The sequence below is a fragment of the Melospiza melodia genome, chromosome 5, assembly GCF_035770615.1.
Source record: "Melospiza melodia melodia isolate bMelMel2 chromosome 5, bMelMel2.pri, whole genome shotgun sequence".
In the NCBI taxonomy this organism is placed as follows: domain Eukaryota; kingdom Metazoa; phylum Chordata; class Aves; order Passeriformes; family Passerellidae; genus Melospiza; species Melospiza melodia.
Window position 1 is genome coordinate 36,055,392 of NC_086198.1, and position 18,094 is coordinate 36,073,485.

Genomic DNA, 18,094 nt, shown 5'->3' on the forward strand with positions numbered 1-18,094 from the left:
TGCCAGGCCCCCGGGGGCATCCGTGCCCTTGTGTTTGCTGATCCAGCTGAAAGTTGACTCTGCAGGGAAAACCATGGGGAATGCTGGAGCAGACGTGAGCCAGGAGAGTGGCTCGCAGAGAGGAGCCATGAGCCCTCTGCTCAGCTGGGCTCAGTTTCACTTTGGCCCAAGGAAATCCACAGATGGGTCTCACTGTCAGACCAGGGAGAGCAGCACCATGGCTTAGGGGTTCTGTGTTTCTCACACAGTTTCTCACCCACAGGATTTATTTTACAGGTACCAGGGGGTGCAACAGCCAGGATCCAGGTGCCCAAGGATGGGTATCCCTCAGGAGACACGGCGTGGTGCAGCTTCTGGAAACCTCGGGGGCATTGAGGGACCGTGGAGTTCAGCACCGGTGTTGACAGTGTGCAAGGAATTAATGGAAGAAGGTACATGAACACCACACACAGAGTCACTGTTTTGGTTTTCCCTACCATGCTACTGAAGGCTGGAGGATGCACGCCTGAGTGATTTTAAAGAATTCTGTATGTTTTATCATGTCTGGGCGATTCTGAAGAAATGCGTGTACTTATCCTATTTGGCTACACCTGGCAGTCAAGTCACGGCCACATGTGTTCAAAAAACCCTGAAAATTCACTTTTTATCTGGTTTCGGGGGCCAGCTTTCTTCACCTGCTTCGGAGGGCACAATTAACGGGCGGGAAAACGAACAGCCCGTTACCGGGCGGCTCGGCCAACAAACGCCTCCGGTGCCTCGCAGTTAGGCGCTGCGCGGACACGGGCGAGCGGCAGGTGCCGCGGGCGCGCAGGCGCTCGCTCCGCCAGCCGCTGCCGGGCGGGCACCACCCCTTCTCCCGACATAACGGGCACCCAACCGCGCCGGGGGCAGGATCCATCGGCGACACTCCAATTCGGGAGCCCTGTGCCCGCCAGCCCCGCAAGGTACCGGCCCCGGCCACGCCCGCGGCCCCCGCGCACATCTGGCGGCTCCAGCTGTGCCCGCGCCTGCGCGCGCCGCGGATGGGCGGGCGCGGCTCCCCGCACACACACACGGGGCGGCACCGCCCCCCGCCATTGGCGGAGCGGCGCCTCGGTCCCGCCCCCGCGGGGGGCGGACGGCCCCGCCATTGGCCGCGCGGGCCAGCGGCGCCTCTCGGTTGGCCGCGGCGGCGCCGTGGGCGGGGCCGCGCCTTCACCGTGAGGTGCGGGAGGGCCCCGGCTGCCGCCGCCGCCGCCGGTTCCGGGTCCGCGGGGGAGAAGCCGCGGAGGGCGATGGCGTAAGTGCGGGGGGGAGCCGGGACCGGGCTGCGCTCCGCTCCCCACCGGGATGGGCCCGGCGCGCAGGGCTCGGCCCCGCCGCTCGCCGTGGGCCTGCCGGGAACACGCAGCCGCCCCCGCGCCGGGAGGAGCCGCGGTTCGGCGCGGGGCTCCGCCGGGCCGGGACGGGAGGAGGCCCCGGTGCCTGTCCTTCCGTCCCGCAGGGCCGTGTGGTGACCCCGGGGGCCGGTCCCGCCGTGATGCCTGCCGCCCCGCGGGGGAGTGATGCCGGGAGAAGCCCCTCCGGTGTCGGGAATTCGGTGTTTCCCCTTTGGCGGGCGGTAACGCCGTGCTGAACGCCTGTAAGGCCGGGGGCGGGAGCTCACAGCCTCCGGTTGTGTCTGGCCTGCGAGGGAAGTTTCCCTGTGCTGGTTCCTGGGCGGTGGAAGGCGATGTCTGCCGGTGCCTCTGGTCCTGAGAGGGTTTAGCACACGCACGGTGATTTAACACGACGTGCACCTGCTTTTTGGTGTGTCTGAAGCTGTAGTGGTGATGATACGTAACGACGTTATGATAAGGTGCTTGCACTTTGCGTTATCAATAAAAAACCCGATACAGTTACCAATGTAACGTGTGCATAACAGATATAATACATAATATAACACTGATACGGGGGAGGTGTGTTTTGGAGGTAGTCATGTAGCAAATATCCCAGTCACAAGCTCTTTTTGCTCTGGTTTCCCATCCTAAGATCCATCTCCCCAGCAGCTTTCGCTCAACTTTGTGAAAACTTCCCAAGTTGACAGTTTGCTGCGATGTGTAACTTTCTCAGGTTTAATATACAAAAGGCCACAGTTGTTGCCATGTGAGTTCTTCTGTTGTGTCACTTAATGCAGTAATTCTGCTTTTCTGGCTTGTTCTTTTTATTGCAGCCGTGCAGGGTTTCCCTCCCCTGCTTTTTATGTGCAGTGAGCAGCTAAACAGTGGGGCCAGACATTTTGAAACTGAGAAGAAAAACTGGAGGGGGAGGAGGGAGTATTCCTCTTGTTTGTTAAAGTGTGTTAATAGGTTACTCAAACAGCCATTGATAAAACCAGTATTGATTGTCCACTTAGGCAGTTGGCTCCGAATGGACGATCGGGGATGTTTGTTTAGGGTCATGGCCGGAATTTGCACGTTCTGGCAGTGATCATGAGTAGCTTTTGCTCTTCGTGGATCGTCTGGGCTCGTTGTCTGGAGGTATGGACACATTTAAGGGGATCTTAGCCTTGTTTGTGGCGTGCTGAAGTCACTCACCCTTTTGGGAATGCTGTTAGGGAGCTTTGGCATGTGAAATGTGCATCAGCTGCTGTTTGGCGATTGCTCTTTTGCACCATTTCATCCTGGGGGAAATAGGCAAGAGGTTAGTTAATGGTTTTGCTTAGCAGTGAGCAGAGTTCTCACATGTTCCTGTGACGTGTAGTAGTGTAGTAGCTTCTCCTGTCGCTGCTTATCTCCTCGCATAACTTACTCTAGCACTTGTTGCTGCACCCAAATCTTTGTGGGGACTCCAGGCTGGGGTGAAGATACAGGCAGTTCCCTTAAGGATGATGCTGCAAGACTGACTCTTTGTGTGATTTATGGCAAAGACTTCCTCTTTCTCCAAATTGTAGTGATGTATCAAAAGAGAAATTTAGAGGAAGCATGCTTTTGGAAGAATTCATAGGTGTGGAGTAGATGGCTTAGTTTCATCGAGTATTTCAAAGGTACAGTGCTGTACTCAAATTGAAAAAGGGAGAAAAAAGTTATTGCCTTGTTAAAACCAACCACAAAGGCCCCAAAGGCAATTTTTTAATTTTTCCCTCTAAGTTGAGGAGTGTGCATGAGGGAAATTCTTATTTATTTCTACTGCTATAAGCCTGTAGGTTCTTCTGTTTGTGGGTTTTGGGGTTTCTTTTTTTTTGTTTTGTCCTTTTTTTTTTCCTCTGCAGCATCAAAGCTTGGCAATGTAAGCAGGAAAAGAGCCAGCTCCCCTGAAGAAGTCTGGGAGGCAAGGTTAAGAAGTATATTTTTAATTTTAAACAGTTAAATGAAAAATCATCCCAATTCAAGCAGGTATTCCAAGGCTAGCAGTGGCAGTACTGTGTGTTGGTTGCCATAGCATGAGTTTGTCTTTGATCTCTTTCCTGGGAAAACTCATGTCATTTACTATTAAAAATAGAAAAATAAAAGCTACCACTTGTACTGTGAAACTCAACTTCATTGGGCAGGCTATTGTGAGAATGATTTTTATCTTGTATCTTACCGTTCCTTTGAGTATGCTTTATTTTGATTTAATGAATTTTGAAGTAGACCTGTTATTTGCTGAGCTACTGTAGTGCAAATTGTGTTTGGCTAAGGCTGTCCACACACCGGCTCGACCAGGTGTGGCTCTGCTGGGCTCTGCTTTCAGCGCAGCTGCTTCTGCTGGGGCTGTAGCAGGATTTCATTAGCATAATTAAAGCTCTAGTTTATTTTGTTTACAGTTTACCGCTAGTGGGACTTCAGGCACGGGCAGGCAGGGAGGGAAATAGACCTGATTGTTTGCTGTTTTCTTAAAAAAAGCTCAGAGCTCATTTCATTTGGGTACCAGGTATGAGAGCAATGCAATTTGCCCTGTGGCAGAATTGCTCTGTGGGTGCTGTCCCTTCACTTAGTTTTTTGTCCCTTTTGTGGGTGTTTTTGGTTTTTTTTGAGAGCAACTCTCCTTTTCTTCCTTCCTCTTTCCTTTGCTTGCTGACTGAAGAGCAGTCGAGTTTCCTAAGCTGTGCTGGGATCGGTTTGAAGTGTTTGACCTAGCTGGAGAGTTTTGGGATGGGTGCCAAGATTGGCAGCTTTTTGTTTTGTGAGAAGTGTTTAATGTGCCTCTGGGTGCTGACAGTGTGAGAATATCCTGAGAGGAGAACTGTGTCCGTGTTTGTGAGCCTCCTTTATGTTATCATGTACTTATCTAAACCTCTCATTTCACAGCAGATGGGCTGGAGACCCTTTGAAAGGCAGTGATGGAGTGGGTAATGCCAAAAATACCTTTTCTTTCCTTTAAAGAGCTGCCTTAGGTATGGCTTCTTGTTTGAGATGAGGCATCCAGGCATGTCATCTACATGCATTTATTGACACCAGGGGGATTTAATGTGTCACTTTGGGTGTAATTGGAACTCCACTGATTAGTAATTGCTGCGGAAGTTGGGAGTATCCTTGGAATGGCAGCTAACCTCTAATAACACCAATTAACATGTATTTGATAAGTACTTGATTTTGTGTAGATCTGAAGGATATGTCTGGCAAATTTAAACTCCTGGTTTATTCCCCCTGAGAATTCCAGCAGTAATAACAGAATTGGCATGTCCTTTATTTCCCTACCCACTTCATGACCATATAAAAGTATTTCTTCTCAATATAAAATGGCAGTTTTTCCCCCACTTTTAGACACCCCTTTTATTCAGCTGTCTCTCTCTGACATGCCAAGAAAATGACTTTACAAAGGATGTGGTAAAGAGACCTTTCTTGTTCTTTCTCCTCTTCTTGCCCAGCTCAAGACCTGCATCACCCTAATGTTCCCAGGCACTGAGTAAAACATTTGTTGCCTTTTTGCTCAGCTGTAGGTGCAGGACAGACCTTTTCCAGGTGGGTGCAGCTGTTCCTACCAAGTGGCTGCACTCTGGTCACTGAATTTCTGGTTTCTCTCCTGCTAGCCCTTGCATATATGCATGCCTCCTGTAAATATTTCATGACTTAGCTCAAGCAGAGGTTTGTTCTTGGTGTTGAGTTAATTTGCCAGGCTGAGGTTAAAACGAGTTTACTTATCTGATGTGATTGGGATGAGTTTATAAAGATTAAGAGCAGCTGCTTTTGAGTATTTGGCATTTTAGGGATGGAATATTTGCGGTGAAAATTGGTTTGGACTTGTAACACAGGGAGCAGGCTGAAAATGAAGCTCATCCCCTCAGGATTATAACTTTCCTTGCCTTTTTTTAGTGCTGTGGAGAATGGATTATGTGTGACACAAGTAATTAAAATTCACTTTTTAAAGTCTGTTAAGTATATATTTTTGCTATAAAGACAGCCTGGCTGACCATGAGGTGCAGCTTCACAGTAAAATCAAGCCCTCATATCTTTAAGGCAGTCCAGTGCCTGCCTTGAGCCTGCTGAGTGCTCCAAACGTGCACAACCTGAAAAGCAGCCCTCTGGTATTTCAGTTTGGGCATCATAAATGAGGGATTTGGCCTTTATCTCTCCTTGCTTCAGATACTCATTTGGAGAGAGACAACTACATGATGCCCCAAAGGACTGCTGTGAAGATAAAATATGAGTATCAGTGTTCTGTCACCTCAGTGCCACAGAATATTTCTTTTCTTCTGTCCTCTTCCCGGGAGAGAGCTAATACATTTTGTAGTTATGAACGTGGTGTGTGGTAAATGAGAGGCACAAGTGACATAATGAATAGTGAAAATGTGTTTAAACAATAAGGCAAGGGGGAAGGCAAATAAATCCAAACACTTATCATGGTCTTAGACTATATTACAGCATGACGACTGAGTTGTTCATCACAGAACAGCCCAGACCTTGAGAAAAGATGCTAAATAAATGCAGAGAAACAAATGTGAACTTCTGGGTTTCTGTTCCTCTTTGTTACATTTTCTTTTGTGTATTTGCATGGTTGGCAAGAGTCAGCTTCACGTCCTCGGGTCTTGTCATTCCAAAGGCAGTTCCTTGTAGGGTTGGCTTCAGAGAGTTCAGTAGGCAGCATGACAGAGCATTCCAGCCTCAGCAGCCTATGGATCACTGTTCCTGGGGAGTGCAGCAGTTTGCTCTGATGGCAGAGCTGAGTTTGCACACAGGAGTAAATGTGAGTGCAGCAGGGTGTGGGCAGTGAGAGGCTGCAGGACTCCCAGCTGTGGTTACAGTGTATGGCCCAGGCTGCAAGGCCCAGGGTTTAAACCAATGGTTACAGTGTATAGGGGCTGGGAGGTGCAAAGGAATGCTGGTTACTCAAAGTAGCAAATACCTGTTGTAAAAAGATGGCATTTCTTCCTCTAAGTTATCCTGAGAGGAAAATTGTGTCTGTTCTAAGCTACCATAAGTTATCCTGATGGTGCAGATCCTGCCCCTTCATCCCCTGGACCTTATAAATGCACAGGGACGTTATGAGCACTGTGCACTCCTGAAGTCTGTGCTTTTTACTATAGTAATTAATAATCCTAAGTGGATTAAACACCTGATTGCTCTGAGAGGTGTGTTGAGAGCTCACATCCAGTGTAGGTGTTGCTACTGGCTGACTTGGGGTGCTTACACTTTTATTGCCAGCATCCTCCCTCCAGGAACTTGATCAAGGGCAGAGACTGCCCTAATGAAAGAAAAAACCCAAATCAGAGGGCTGGGGTGTTAAAGGATCCTCTTTGAAGCTCAAATATGTTGTATTGACACATGCTGAGTGATGGGGGATTCCTGAATTTATTTGCATGCAGGTAGGAAATGCATCCCAGAAAAAAATTGAAAGTATGTCTGTCCAGTTTATGGTTATGGATAGTGATGACAAAAAAAAAAAAAAGAGATGAACGCTGTCTTTATTTAAGTAGCTAAGTATCAAGATTCAATAGTTTCAGTCTCCAGTTTGTCTTGCCACTGTCCTATTTACTGATTTTTAGTCATGTTTCAGTATAATGTCATTTTGGGTGATAATTTCTTGCTTCCCTGATGAGATTAAATATTGGTGGTTGAGGCAATAGGTAGACAGTCCTTACCTACTGACAACATTTCCATGGTGATCTGGGTCACAACAGAGTGACACTGTTGTCCTTAGGTGAGAAAGGGAGAGGTCAAGTCCTTGCATCCTTTTATGCTGCAAGTGTTGATTTGGCTTTTTCTCTTTACCCTGTGATTCAGGGGTTAAAGGCTCTGGAGGCTGCCTGCAGAGGCATCATCTGCTCCATCTACAAACTGACATGTGGCTTTTTTATCAGAGTACTGTGGATGTCTTAAAGCAAATCACAGTGCCATTATGTGATTTCATTTGCTGTTCTGAGGCCCCTTCTGAAACAATGGCTCCTTTCTTAGTCTGTGTGCATTTGTGTGATGTTTATTCCTCTTATTCCTCCTCCTTATAGGGCAGTAAGTTGGTAGCTTTTTTATCATCCCTGCTGGAAACTGGTGTTGGTTCATTGTGTTTCTTTGTTGTTTCTTTTTTTTATTGTTTGCTGCTTTCATGCTATTTCCTCCCCATTCTGTGTCTTCTTGCAGAAGGGGTAATGAACAAATGATTAACCCTTATTCTTGGGACTGTACTGCTATAGTTGTTCTAAACACAGGCTGTTGGTTCAGGTACAGCAAGAGAAACAAGTGCATTAAAGGCAGTTTCCCCCCCAACTTCTTCCAGTTAAAATTATAAGAGTAGTTTGAGTATTAAAGGGTAAGAACAGATGAATTGCTACATTTGCTGCTAACATTTGCAAATACTAATTATTCAAAGCTGTTAGGCTGAAAAATTAAGGACTCGTCAATATTAGTTTTATGTCCTACAGCCCTTGATGGAGAAACCCACCGAGACTTCATAACAAAAGGGAATAAGGTCTACTTATATTTTTTGAGGGTGAATACTGTCAGGAGGACAGGCTGCCAGGAGCTGGAAGGTGTTAGAAAATAATAAAAGGAAGCAGAATCAATGCTTCTTTTTCTATAAGAAGATGTGACATATAACATCCAAAGGAGAAGACTGCAAATGAAACCAGTGCCACAGAAATACTGCTGTGTAATTACAGATGTTGCTGAGCTGAGCAACTCCTTGCTAATCACATTTAATTAATATAAACCCAGTTGCAAGGTGATTTTTGGGTGATTTGAAGAAATGTGTAAGATCCAAAGGACTGGTTTTCTGTTCTCTATGACAGATCAACCAGACAGTCAGTTTTAACAGAATGATACAAACCCATCCTTAAAGAGAATTATGGACACAGCAGATCGGGAGGTTTTGGGAATTTTCTGTAACTCCTGGAAGTGTCTCCTTTGGCCTTTCTTTCTGCAAGGGCAGGGGTTTAGTCTCATGTTACAGTTTTGCATGTTAGTGAGCTTAATACAGCCTCATTTTTACTTGTATGTTCAGTTGCCTTTTGACTTACTGCTATGCCACAGCAGTTTTAGACATTTATTTGCTTTTGTATGCTGTACAGGGCATCCAGGGTACTAAATTTGGAGGGCATATTTTGGTGTTTTGTTGGTATGTAGTTTGTTTGGGGCAGTCTTGTGCCAGGAAACTGTTCCAGCAGAGATGAGTGAAAGTGTTTCTGGAGCTCTGGAGTAGAAGAGGAGGTACCTGAGAATCATGAAGTTGTTATTGAAGGAATAAAACAAGTACATATGTATTTGTGTGAAACACGCTGCTGGGGATCACTTAAGATGTTACATATTCCATTTATTCCAAACTGTACTGTGCTTGTTATTAATTTTGGTTTTGCGATGTTTTTCTTGTTCTTTCAGTTCTATAGGTGCTGGTGCAAAAACAGTGTAGCAATGGATCAAAGAAAAAATGACAGTTTTGTCCCCAGTATCACACAGCTGGAAGATTTCCTGACAGAACATGACTCCAACGTGGTGTGGCTGTTAGTAGGTAAGGCTAACTCTTCTGTCTTGGTTAAATTTATTCTGTGGTAGCACAACAAAGATTAGCATGAAAGTCAGCTACAATAACTTCCAGTATGTGCCTACCTGCCATTTCATCTGGTGTAATTTGGAAAGTGATTTAAGGACTATTGTGTTTAATGACACAGCTTCCTGACTAAGTTGTGGGCTACAATGAGCCTTTAAGCCAAGCTGTCATTCAGTCAGTTATGAGCTAGGTTTGTGAACATGCCTGATTTAGGTATGCTGATTTAGTTTTTCTTTAGCACTAGTGCTATTGCTTATATTGGTGTAGGCATTTTTATTCATCTATAAACAAGTGGCTCAAGGACAGCCAAGTAAATATGATGTTGTACTCAGGTGCATGTAAGAATACTGAAAGTGTGCAATGAATTCAGACTTTTCCAAAGGTAGGTAATTAGATAATGCCTGCTTTCCAGCCTTGACTCTTGGACTTGGAGTGAGGGGCAACACAGGATCAACAACTTGATTTTTTCACTTTCACTTCTGACAAGTTCAAGTCTATTGGCTATTGACATACTAGAATTATTTTTCCATAGGCCATATGAAATAGAAAGGACATAGGTAAATTATTTGAGGGTGCTTAGTGTTTATGTTTAACTTCTAGAATGTTGGAATGGAAAGTTTGTATTCAACATAGAGTTCTCAGTGTAGTCAAGATGGAAATAGGGGAAGTCACTGGTAGTAGCTCATGGTAAAATGTGGAACAGATGCAAATAGATGTGAAAATTTTGTCTTCAAAAGCTTTGCATTGCTTCCTGTTATGAGGCTGGGATAGAAACACGTTGGAATGATGTTTATTAAGGCAATTTCAACCAGCCTTCCCTCCTTTGCTTTTATCTGCTGACCTATGGCATCCTGCTATAAGGGAGCATAAAAAGATATCAGTGTTTGCCTCTCCTGAGTGCTGAAACAGCTAACTACTGCTCTCAGTAAAAGGTGATGAATTCCAGAAATGAACATGCTCCTCAAAGAGCCATTGCTCACTTCTGGAATCATTTCTAAAAATCACATGCAGTAAAACTTCTGAAATGCAATTTCCAAAACTTGGTTTTAGTGCGGAGGCTTTAAAAATCAAGAATATAATTATGAAATTAATGAAGTTTATGCTATTTGCTGAAGGGAAAGGCTACAGTTTGTGGCAGAGGTGAGTCTAGTGCTGAAGGCAATGGATCAGAACTGGAAAGAGCACTGGTTTCCCAATTTTTCTCAGTGTGTTTCACCTTGAGAGGGCACCTTCTTGACTGCAGCCATCCAGCAGTGCCAAGTTGAACTTTAATCCCAAATTAAACTCTGTGGACCCTCAGAGTGTGAGTCATCCCACCTCCCTCCCTCCCCAGAGAGCACCAGCAGGGAGGAGCTTACTCACCTGAACGTGAGGGAGGTGAGCACTGTCCTTGGAGTGTGCCTGCCCTCAGTGCCAGCTGCAATTTCTTTCCTGGGATGTAGATTCCACCCTCCCTGCTCTTTCCTGTGTGATCACCCACACAGACTTGGTTTGCTTGAGTTTTGGTCACACTGGATCCATTTAGAATAAAATAAAGCAAGAGTGGAAGAACAGATAGATATGTTTTGTAAATATTTTTTTTTCAGTAATTATCTGAGCTCTCTTCAAAGTTAAGGTTCCTATGTGTTTCTGCACTTTATATTTTTCACAAAAAAAAATCCATTTTTAGCATAAATAAAAAATTCTGTTACAAAGTTCAGGTGTTTTCCCTACTCTGCTTTGGGTGAAACAGAATGGTAATTATCAGTAAGGTGAATTAGGACTAGTCCATTCCTTGGCAGTGCCATTCCTTTTGGGTTTGTCCTTCTGGAAGCTTAGAGAACCCTTGTAATTAGAAATAGGTTACTAGCTCTTAATCAACTCAAGTAAAAATGACTTTGGGGACTAGCAGACCTATTTTTTTTAAAAATAAACTTGTTTCTCATTGGATTGCTATTTCCTTTTTTTCCCTATCAAATTCCATGCTTGAACTGTTGAGGTATTTCTGCTAACCCAAGGGCTGGTGCATTTCTCTCAGGAGGCAGTGTTGTAGGAAATGGTTTTGTATATGATAATGTTTCCTGTGATAATATATCAAAGACTAGAAATTTAAGTTACAGCTCACAGTTTGGAGAAGAGTAGGGAAGGTATGTAGCATGACTTTGGTGTTGAGGTTTTTTAGGGTGTTCTGAAATAAATGTCCATGTTGGACAATGCATATTACAATTCAATCTATAAAATCTGACTTGTTAGAATGGTAAGTGGTGTATGAAATAATTGATGCCATCTGCAGGTCCTCTGGAAGGACAGTTTTTGATATATTGGGGAATGGAAGAGCAGTGAAGAATCTATATTTTTCTGGACTTCCCATTTCCCCCTCCATCTCTTCACACCTGTCTCACACCATCTCTCTGAAAACATCCAATAAACTGCCCCATCAGTTTCAATTTTTTTGTAGAGCAGGAAGAACACTGCTAAGCCTCATAGTCCTAATAGGTAAGTTTTTTATCTGGGTCAGTGTACTTAAAAAAATGCTTTAATTCATTGTAATCTTTCAACAGCAACAATATTGTCCTGTGGATGGATTATCTACCTAACTTACTATAATTCCCGGAACATTGGACTCATTCTGACCTTGGTTCTTAACAGATTATATAAACATGGCTACATCCATATTGGTAAGTTATGATTCATGTCATGACACTCTTTGTCTGCTCCAGTTTGCTAAAATCTTGAAGTAAACTCAAGTTTTCCTTCAAGTGTTCCTTCATTAGTGATTTGAAAACATTCAGTGGATTCCAAGCAGAGACTCCACCATTAAGTCCCTGTTCTAGCACTGCCTTTGCTTTCTAAATAAGCTGTCAGAACAACTAATCACAGGTAAATCCTTACTGGGACTATGATATGTAGAATTGATACTGGCTAGAACATTTTGCATCAAAATCCATTAACTTTTTATTAAAATATTTTAAACTTTTTTTCAGTAAAACAGGTCAGTACAAATCACTTGGGCACTCACCCACTTACAAAAATATCTGGTGCTGAGTCACAGAGGGCTGTAGCCCACAGCCTCACTGATCACACTTTTAATTTTCTTTCACTTGCTCCTCTGCCTTCCTCTGTCTGCTTCACAGAATAGCAATGACTTCATTTCTGGACTTTTTCTGCAACTATACCTCATGAATGTAGTGAAAACTTGAAACCAAAAAATCCCACTCACACTTGGCCTGCCACAGACACCCTTGCAATTCAGTTGCTGATATCCTCAAGAACCTAAGAACTGAATTCCACACCACATTCAAATCCAGCTTTTTGGAAGAGCGAAATAGATGAAATATTTACTGGCTGCTGCACTTGATCTGTAGGCTTTTAATAAAAATTACTCTGTGAAATTGCCATTAAGTAAGGACAGCTGCCATGGCTGGCCATATGTGGTATTCTTTATGAACCTCATCAGCAAGCAGAACATAATGTTAATTCCCACCATTTACTGCTTGGTTTCAGTCGTTTAATGTTTATTTTGGTGGTGGTTTTTTTTTTTTTTTTTTTTTTTTTTTTTTTTTTTTTTTTTTTAAATTATGGTGTACTTTCTGTGAGTGAGGTGAAAAGCCTTAGCAAAAATCTGGGCTGTTGCATTACCTGCTGGTCTTTTCATACTTATTAATCCTTCTTGCTGCAAACATAATTTGTTGTAATAATTGGACCAAACTCCTTACAGCCATTTAAAATTTTTAAAAACAGTCCATCAGGAATCTTTGTTCCTCTGATTATGGTCTTGCACACAATGTCCTGAAACTCCAAATGTTCAAAACAGCTTTTCTAATTCTTTAGAGACTTGCATGGCACCTGGATGTTTCTGAGTGACTCATGTACCTCAGGGGCTTGGTTGTTTTGTTGGGTGCTGCCAAAACCAGCATCCCTTAGTTGTGTGCTTTGTCTCCTGTGTTCTGAATCTCTGACTTGCCTTCAGAAAAGGAACTCAAGATACCCAGTTAACCCATTTCAGGTCATGGAATGCTGTATTCTCTCTCTTCACAAAATCAACAGCTTTAGGGTAATACGCTTTTTTTTTTTTTTTTTTTTTTCTATGATTAGGTTCCTTTTCATTTTCTGTGCTGTCTGGAAAAATCATGGTGCGTGAAATCTATTTCATCACAGAGGACATGTCCATCAGGTACGGATTTCCAAAGGAATCCTCCTTCTAAATAAGTGTTTTAAATACAGGTCTAAATAGCACAAATGAAAGTGTAGCTTTCCAAATGAGCAGTGTATTTGTAAGTGTTGGACTGTTTCTTTTGGTGCTAGTAGTTAACACTCCTACAGACTTGGGAGCTCGTTTGCTGCCTTAGCCTTATCATTTGGAAGTGAGTGCTGGATAAGATGGTTGTTGTCCTACCATCTTAGATTTGTCAAATAAACCACTTTGGAGTGTGAAGTTGCTCTCTTAACTTCTGTTTTATTCCAATTTGTTTGGTTTAGAATTCAAGATGGATTTATCATTTTTCGCTGGTGGAAGATGTACAATCCTAAGCAGAAGCAGCATGGTAGGTTTCCCAAAAAGCTTTCAAAGTTTAAATTTACAGGTAGCCTACAGAAACACACTTCCTTTGCACAATCATAGGCATGCAGTTGCTTTGTTAATATGTACCTGAAGTACTGTGATGCTCAGAAGGTATGGATTTGTTCACTGTTGCGGAGTAGATGCAATAAATACAGGATTCATTATCGAGGACATGAACCCTTCCTGACACAAACCATTAATCTTAATAGTGGCCTTCATTAGCTGCAGTCCAAGCATAATTGTCTCTGTATTGGAGTTGATAACTATGATGAATAGAGATGTCTCATGTTCTGCAAGTGATTTTAGTTTGAGTTTCAGTGAGTGTTGTGCTCTCAGTATTTTAGCTAAAGTGTTATGGTAGGGGATGTCCTTTAGTATTTGACAAGCCTGTGTCTAGATGACATCTGTGGCTATAGAAGGGAGGAAGTATAAAAAAATTCATTTTTCTTCCTTATCTCTGACTGAAGATGGATAATTAACACAGATGCAAGAGATTAATTCTATCTACAGAAAACAGAGAGAAAGCATAAGTAGCCTAGGGCTGTGTGCTTAATCATTTATAGGATTAGAATCTTGTTGGATGAGACTCAGGTCCTGCTTCTCTTGACTTTTTGGAGCCATCTCAGCCCCATTGCTTATTCAAGGAGGTCTGGAAATGTCAGCTATCTGCAGCTGAGTACACTAATTGGGAGGGTCATTGAACTTTACAGGGTTTTTTTCCCCACCTCACCTTTGGAAGTGGCTTCTGCTGGTGTGAAGCCTCTCAGAGTTGTCAGCAGGCTCATGGAGCTGTTGCTGTGTCAGTAGAGCTCAGCAGTGGCAGCAGTGCTGAGTAGGGCACAGTTCAAATTCGCTGTACAGTAAAAAAGTCATTGAACAAGTGGACCCTAGTCTTAGAGTTAATTAGATTTTGCCAAGCCTGTTACTGTCCAATGGGTTTTCATAGGATTGTCTTCATCTGCTAGTTAAAACCTATTTCTCTGGTGGCTCAGAGAATGAAAAATGAGTTGAATTTAATGCAGTGGAGATGGTTGCCTGTCCTCTATGGTGGCATTTTTGCTTGGCTTTAATGTTTGCTGCTGGCATTTAAGGCCGGGTGATTAGTGGACAAATAATCCAAATAACCACAGAAGTGAGAGGTGTCCAGGTCTGACAAAAAAAGTGACATGACTAAAATGCTCTTGAGGTTTTGTGTGTACTTGGGAAATAGAAGTGGTTTAGGAACAAAAGCTGGAGGATTGTGTTGTGGATAGGGCACACCCCAATGACTTGGCTCAGGTGCCGCAGCCCATTAGCAATTTTCACTTTGTGAAACAATCTGGTAGTTACTTGTACATAGCCTACATAAATGCTGCTTTGAATAATTTAGTATCATAACATTCAGATTTGCTTTGTCTCTTTTTCCTTACCCCTTTTTGCTTCTTTTCCAAAAGTGTTTTAGCAAACCAAATTGATGTGTGGAGGTCAAACCTTATTTTGTTGTTAGGAAAAAAAGATACATGTCTCTTTAAATCCCCTTTAAATAAATGAATTAGTACATATGATTTCATTTAGTAAATCAAGTCTAATGCTTGCATCCAGGAATTGAAAAATTACATTTATTTGTCTTCTTGATGCTGCTCAGATCTCCTGGGTGAGCAATTGTGTGTCCCAATCTTTGTCCATCTCATTCTTTGCCTGACTTATTGATGCAAGTTAAGGTTGGCAACAAATGGATTTGGTGGTGCTTTTCTGAAAACAGGAAGGAACTGAAGCTGGCTCATTAACTTTTCTGTCTCCTCTTCAAGAAACCTGTAATGTCAATGGGCTCTGGAAACTTACTTTCTATGTATATATATTTTTATAATTATATGGGAATTTCTGGTACTTGAGGTGTGATGGGGGAAAAAGTTGGGACAGTGTTGCAGAGATGTGTGATTTTGAGGGACAGATGAGTTTTTTATCAAATTGGGTGCATTTAATCAAGTAGATGTCTCTAAACCTTGGCTCTTGGGCATCTGCATTCCTTCTTTTGACCCTGACCACAAATGTTTGCTCTGTGTTTTAGTTTCTTGTGTTTTGGGAAATGCTGCCTTCAGTTTCTACCCCCTGAGTTACAGCTGGGGGACTGCTGTAATAACCATTGATTCTTCAGCTGCCTGAAGTCTGTTTGACTTAGCAAGACCAGATGAGGTTTTTAGAGCAGCTCAGGTCTCTTGAGTCAATGTGTAATGGGCACTCTTTCAACTGGGTAATTAGGGGGAAGTGGTGCAAGCTTTTCCCTCACATTAACTGCATAATTAGGTCACACTTTCTGAGGCAAAAGTATGTCAAAGTATGTCACAATCAGCTCTCTATATGATCAGCAGATGTTAAAACAGGTTTTAAGGATCAGAGAGCCAAGCTGATATAACAGTTGAAATCTTAAAATTGTGAGAATGTTGACTGATTGCGCAAAATGAGTATGATCTGGTTAGTTCTTCATCTTAATAATTTCTCTGTAAAAGAAAGCTTTTTCCCACTTCAGGCATGGTGTACCAGGGAGCTTGGCTAGAAAACCATTTGTGTTTTCAGATTGAGTTGCTCTCAGTGATATCTGTGCTAAAAAGCAGAAATTTTTGCCGAGGCTTCTGTTCTATGCATCAAGAGAGAGGTTTGTTTGTTTTTATACATGAGACTGAAAAAGTTCATTTACCATTTTGTGCAGTTTTTGTCTGGATTTATTTTTGGACTGTGACCTAGGGGTGAAATGCCTTTCAGATTTAATATTTTGTATGCAGCTGTCTTATTTGCCAAGTTTTACTGATTTGCTTAGAAAGCTGTAATTATTTTGTGGAATTTTTTACTGCTTTTTAATATGTACTTCAGCAGCTGTTCAGTACTGTGTGGATTGGTTTTGCAAAATGTGCATTTTTGGGAAACTGTAAATATTCCAAGGGAATGTTGAGATAGAATTAGAAGCTGTTTTCCTACTCTTTGGTTAGATCCAAAGGCAGAAACCCGACTGTATATTATGGTGAATGACTTTGAATTTCACGTGTACAACCGCTCTGAGCTTTATGGACAACTTCAAGAGCTGTTTGGCTTGGATCCCACAATAATTCCAGCAAAGAAAGATGATGAGAGAGCACAAGTGAATGGGAGGCAGAGAACACACACCAATCTTGAAAGGTAAATAATTATTAATTTTGCTGTTTTGTTGATGCTTTGTTCTGCAAAGTGCTGAACTAATTGGGGAATGTTTTGTTAACGTGTGCTCTGGAAGCCAAATGAGGGAAGCACAACTGAGAGAAATTGCACTGACAAGCCTGACAGTCTGAATCTTTTCCCTTTCCTTAGATTTCATAACAGTAATAATTAAAAAACACAGCCAAACAAACCAAGCACTCTTGTTTAATGATCAGAGACAGGCTGAAAAATCTATTTGAAATACAGTGTGGAGAGGAAGCATGTGTTGAAGAGGATTATGCTGGCAGAATAATAATGGTTTTGCTCAGTAGAAGTAACAGCTGCTCAAGACATTGAATAGGCAAAATGTGAGGATCTCTATGGTCTTGTGTACAGCTACACAAACTGTCTTCTGTTAATTCCTCTTTTTGGGATACCCCAGAAAATATGGAGTGGAAATATAAGGAGTTTTATCTGGCTTGTGTGGTGCAGTCAGATGTTCAATAATCAGCCTCTGTTTGGACAGGACCTCAGCAGGCTGGTTTACTGTCAGGAGCAGAGAGGATCTAATGAGAACTGAGTCCTGCCACTGCTGCTGGCCAGTTGCTAAATTTCAGAGTGGGCAGCTGCAGGAGGCTGTGGCACTCCTGAGTTTGAGTAAGGGCTCTGCCTCCCAGCCAGCCTTGCTGTGTTTTTATCTCAAGCCCTTATTGACAGGCACAAGAAGGATTTCTGCCTTTGAGGAGGATGTGTCTTGGGAAATGAAAAATCCCATGCCTCAACAGGAGTATTTAGAACAGGCCAAGATCCTCTGAGGAAGATTTATTTAACTACTGCTCTGAGTTAAACAAGGCATGCTTGTTTCTTAGCTATGTCAGCACCAAGGTGCAGCTCCATGTGCTTCCTGCTGTTCTCTCAGGCTTGGTGCAAGTTATCTTGCACCCTCCTGGGGAAGGAGTGTTCCCCAAGATCTGTGTCCTGAAGACCTCTAGAAGAAAAATTTGCTTGGTCCTTCTGCAGAAAAAGCAAAGTAATAACCCCCCTTTTTTTTTCTTTTTTTTTAAGTGTTAAAGTAAAAACAGAATCTCAAGACCCCTCTTCTTCATGGAGATCACTTATTCCAGTCATTAAAGTCAATGTGAGCACGGTGAGTGTCAAGACCCTTACAAGGAAGCTATTTATCAGTATTTGCCATTCATTTTTCTTACACATTCTGTTCAAAGTTTTTCTTTGCATTTATGCTTTTAAAAAAGTTAAAGTTACATCATCAACACTCCTCTGACCAGTCACGCATCCTGCTGGTGCTGGTGGAAATACAGCTATGTTCTAATTCTGGGAAATACTCATGCCTTAGTCTTAGTAATGATTTCCAGACTATCACAAGTAATTAAATTGTGAGTGTTGTACACTATGGGATGTGTTGGTTTTAAAGAATCAGGAAGACTGTTATTGAGTTAATAGAAGAAAAAAATTCAGAGTGTAACATACAAG

The 18,094-nt window shown here is 42.7% G+C and overlaps 1 protein-coding gene across 10 annotated transcripts in view; it reads left to right on the forward strand.

The window, feature by feature from the left end:
* The first annotated feature begins 1,195 nt into the window (after positions 1–1,195).
* The window catches only part of BLTP1 (bridge-like lipid transfer protein family member 1), an 87,068-nt gene continuing 70,169 nt past the window's right edge, over positions 1,196–18,094 (forward strand). For all 10 annotated transcript variants that reach the window (XM_063157058.1, XM_063157059.1, XM_063157066.1 and 7 more), the window contains exons 1-7: positions 1,196–1,279; positions 8,748–8,877; positions 11,457–11,573; positions 12,991–13,069; positions 13,375–13,439; positions 16,420–16,606; positions 17,669–17,750. In XM_063157058.1, coding sequence (XP_063013128.1) covers positions 8,781–8,877; positions 11,457–11,573; positions 12,991–13,069; positions 13,375–13,439; positions 16,420–16,606; positions 17,669–17,750 — 627 coding nt within the window. In that variant the 5' untranslated portion in view covers positions 1,196–1,279; positions 8,748–8,780. The remainder of the gene's footprint in view (positions 1,280–8,747; positions 8,878–11,456; positions 11,574–12,990; positions 13,070–13,374; positions 13,440–16,419; positions 16,607–17,668; positions 17,751–18,094) is intronic.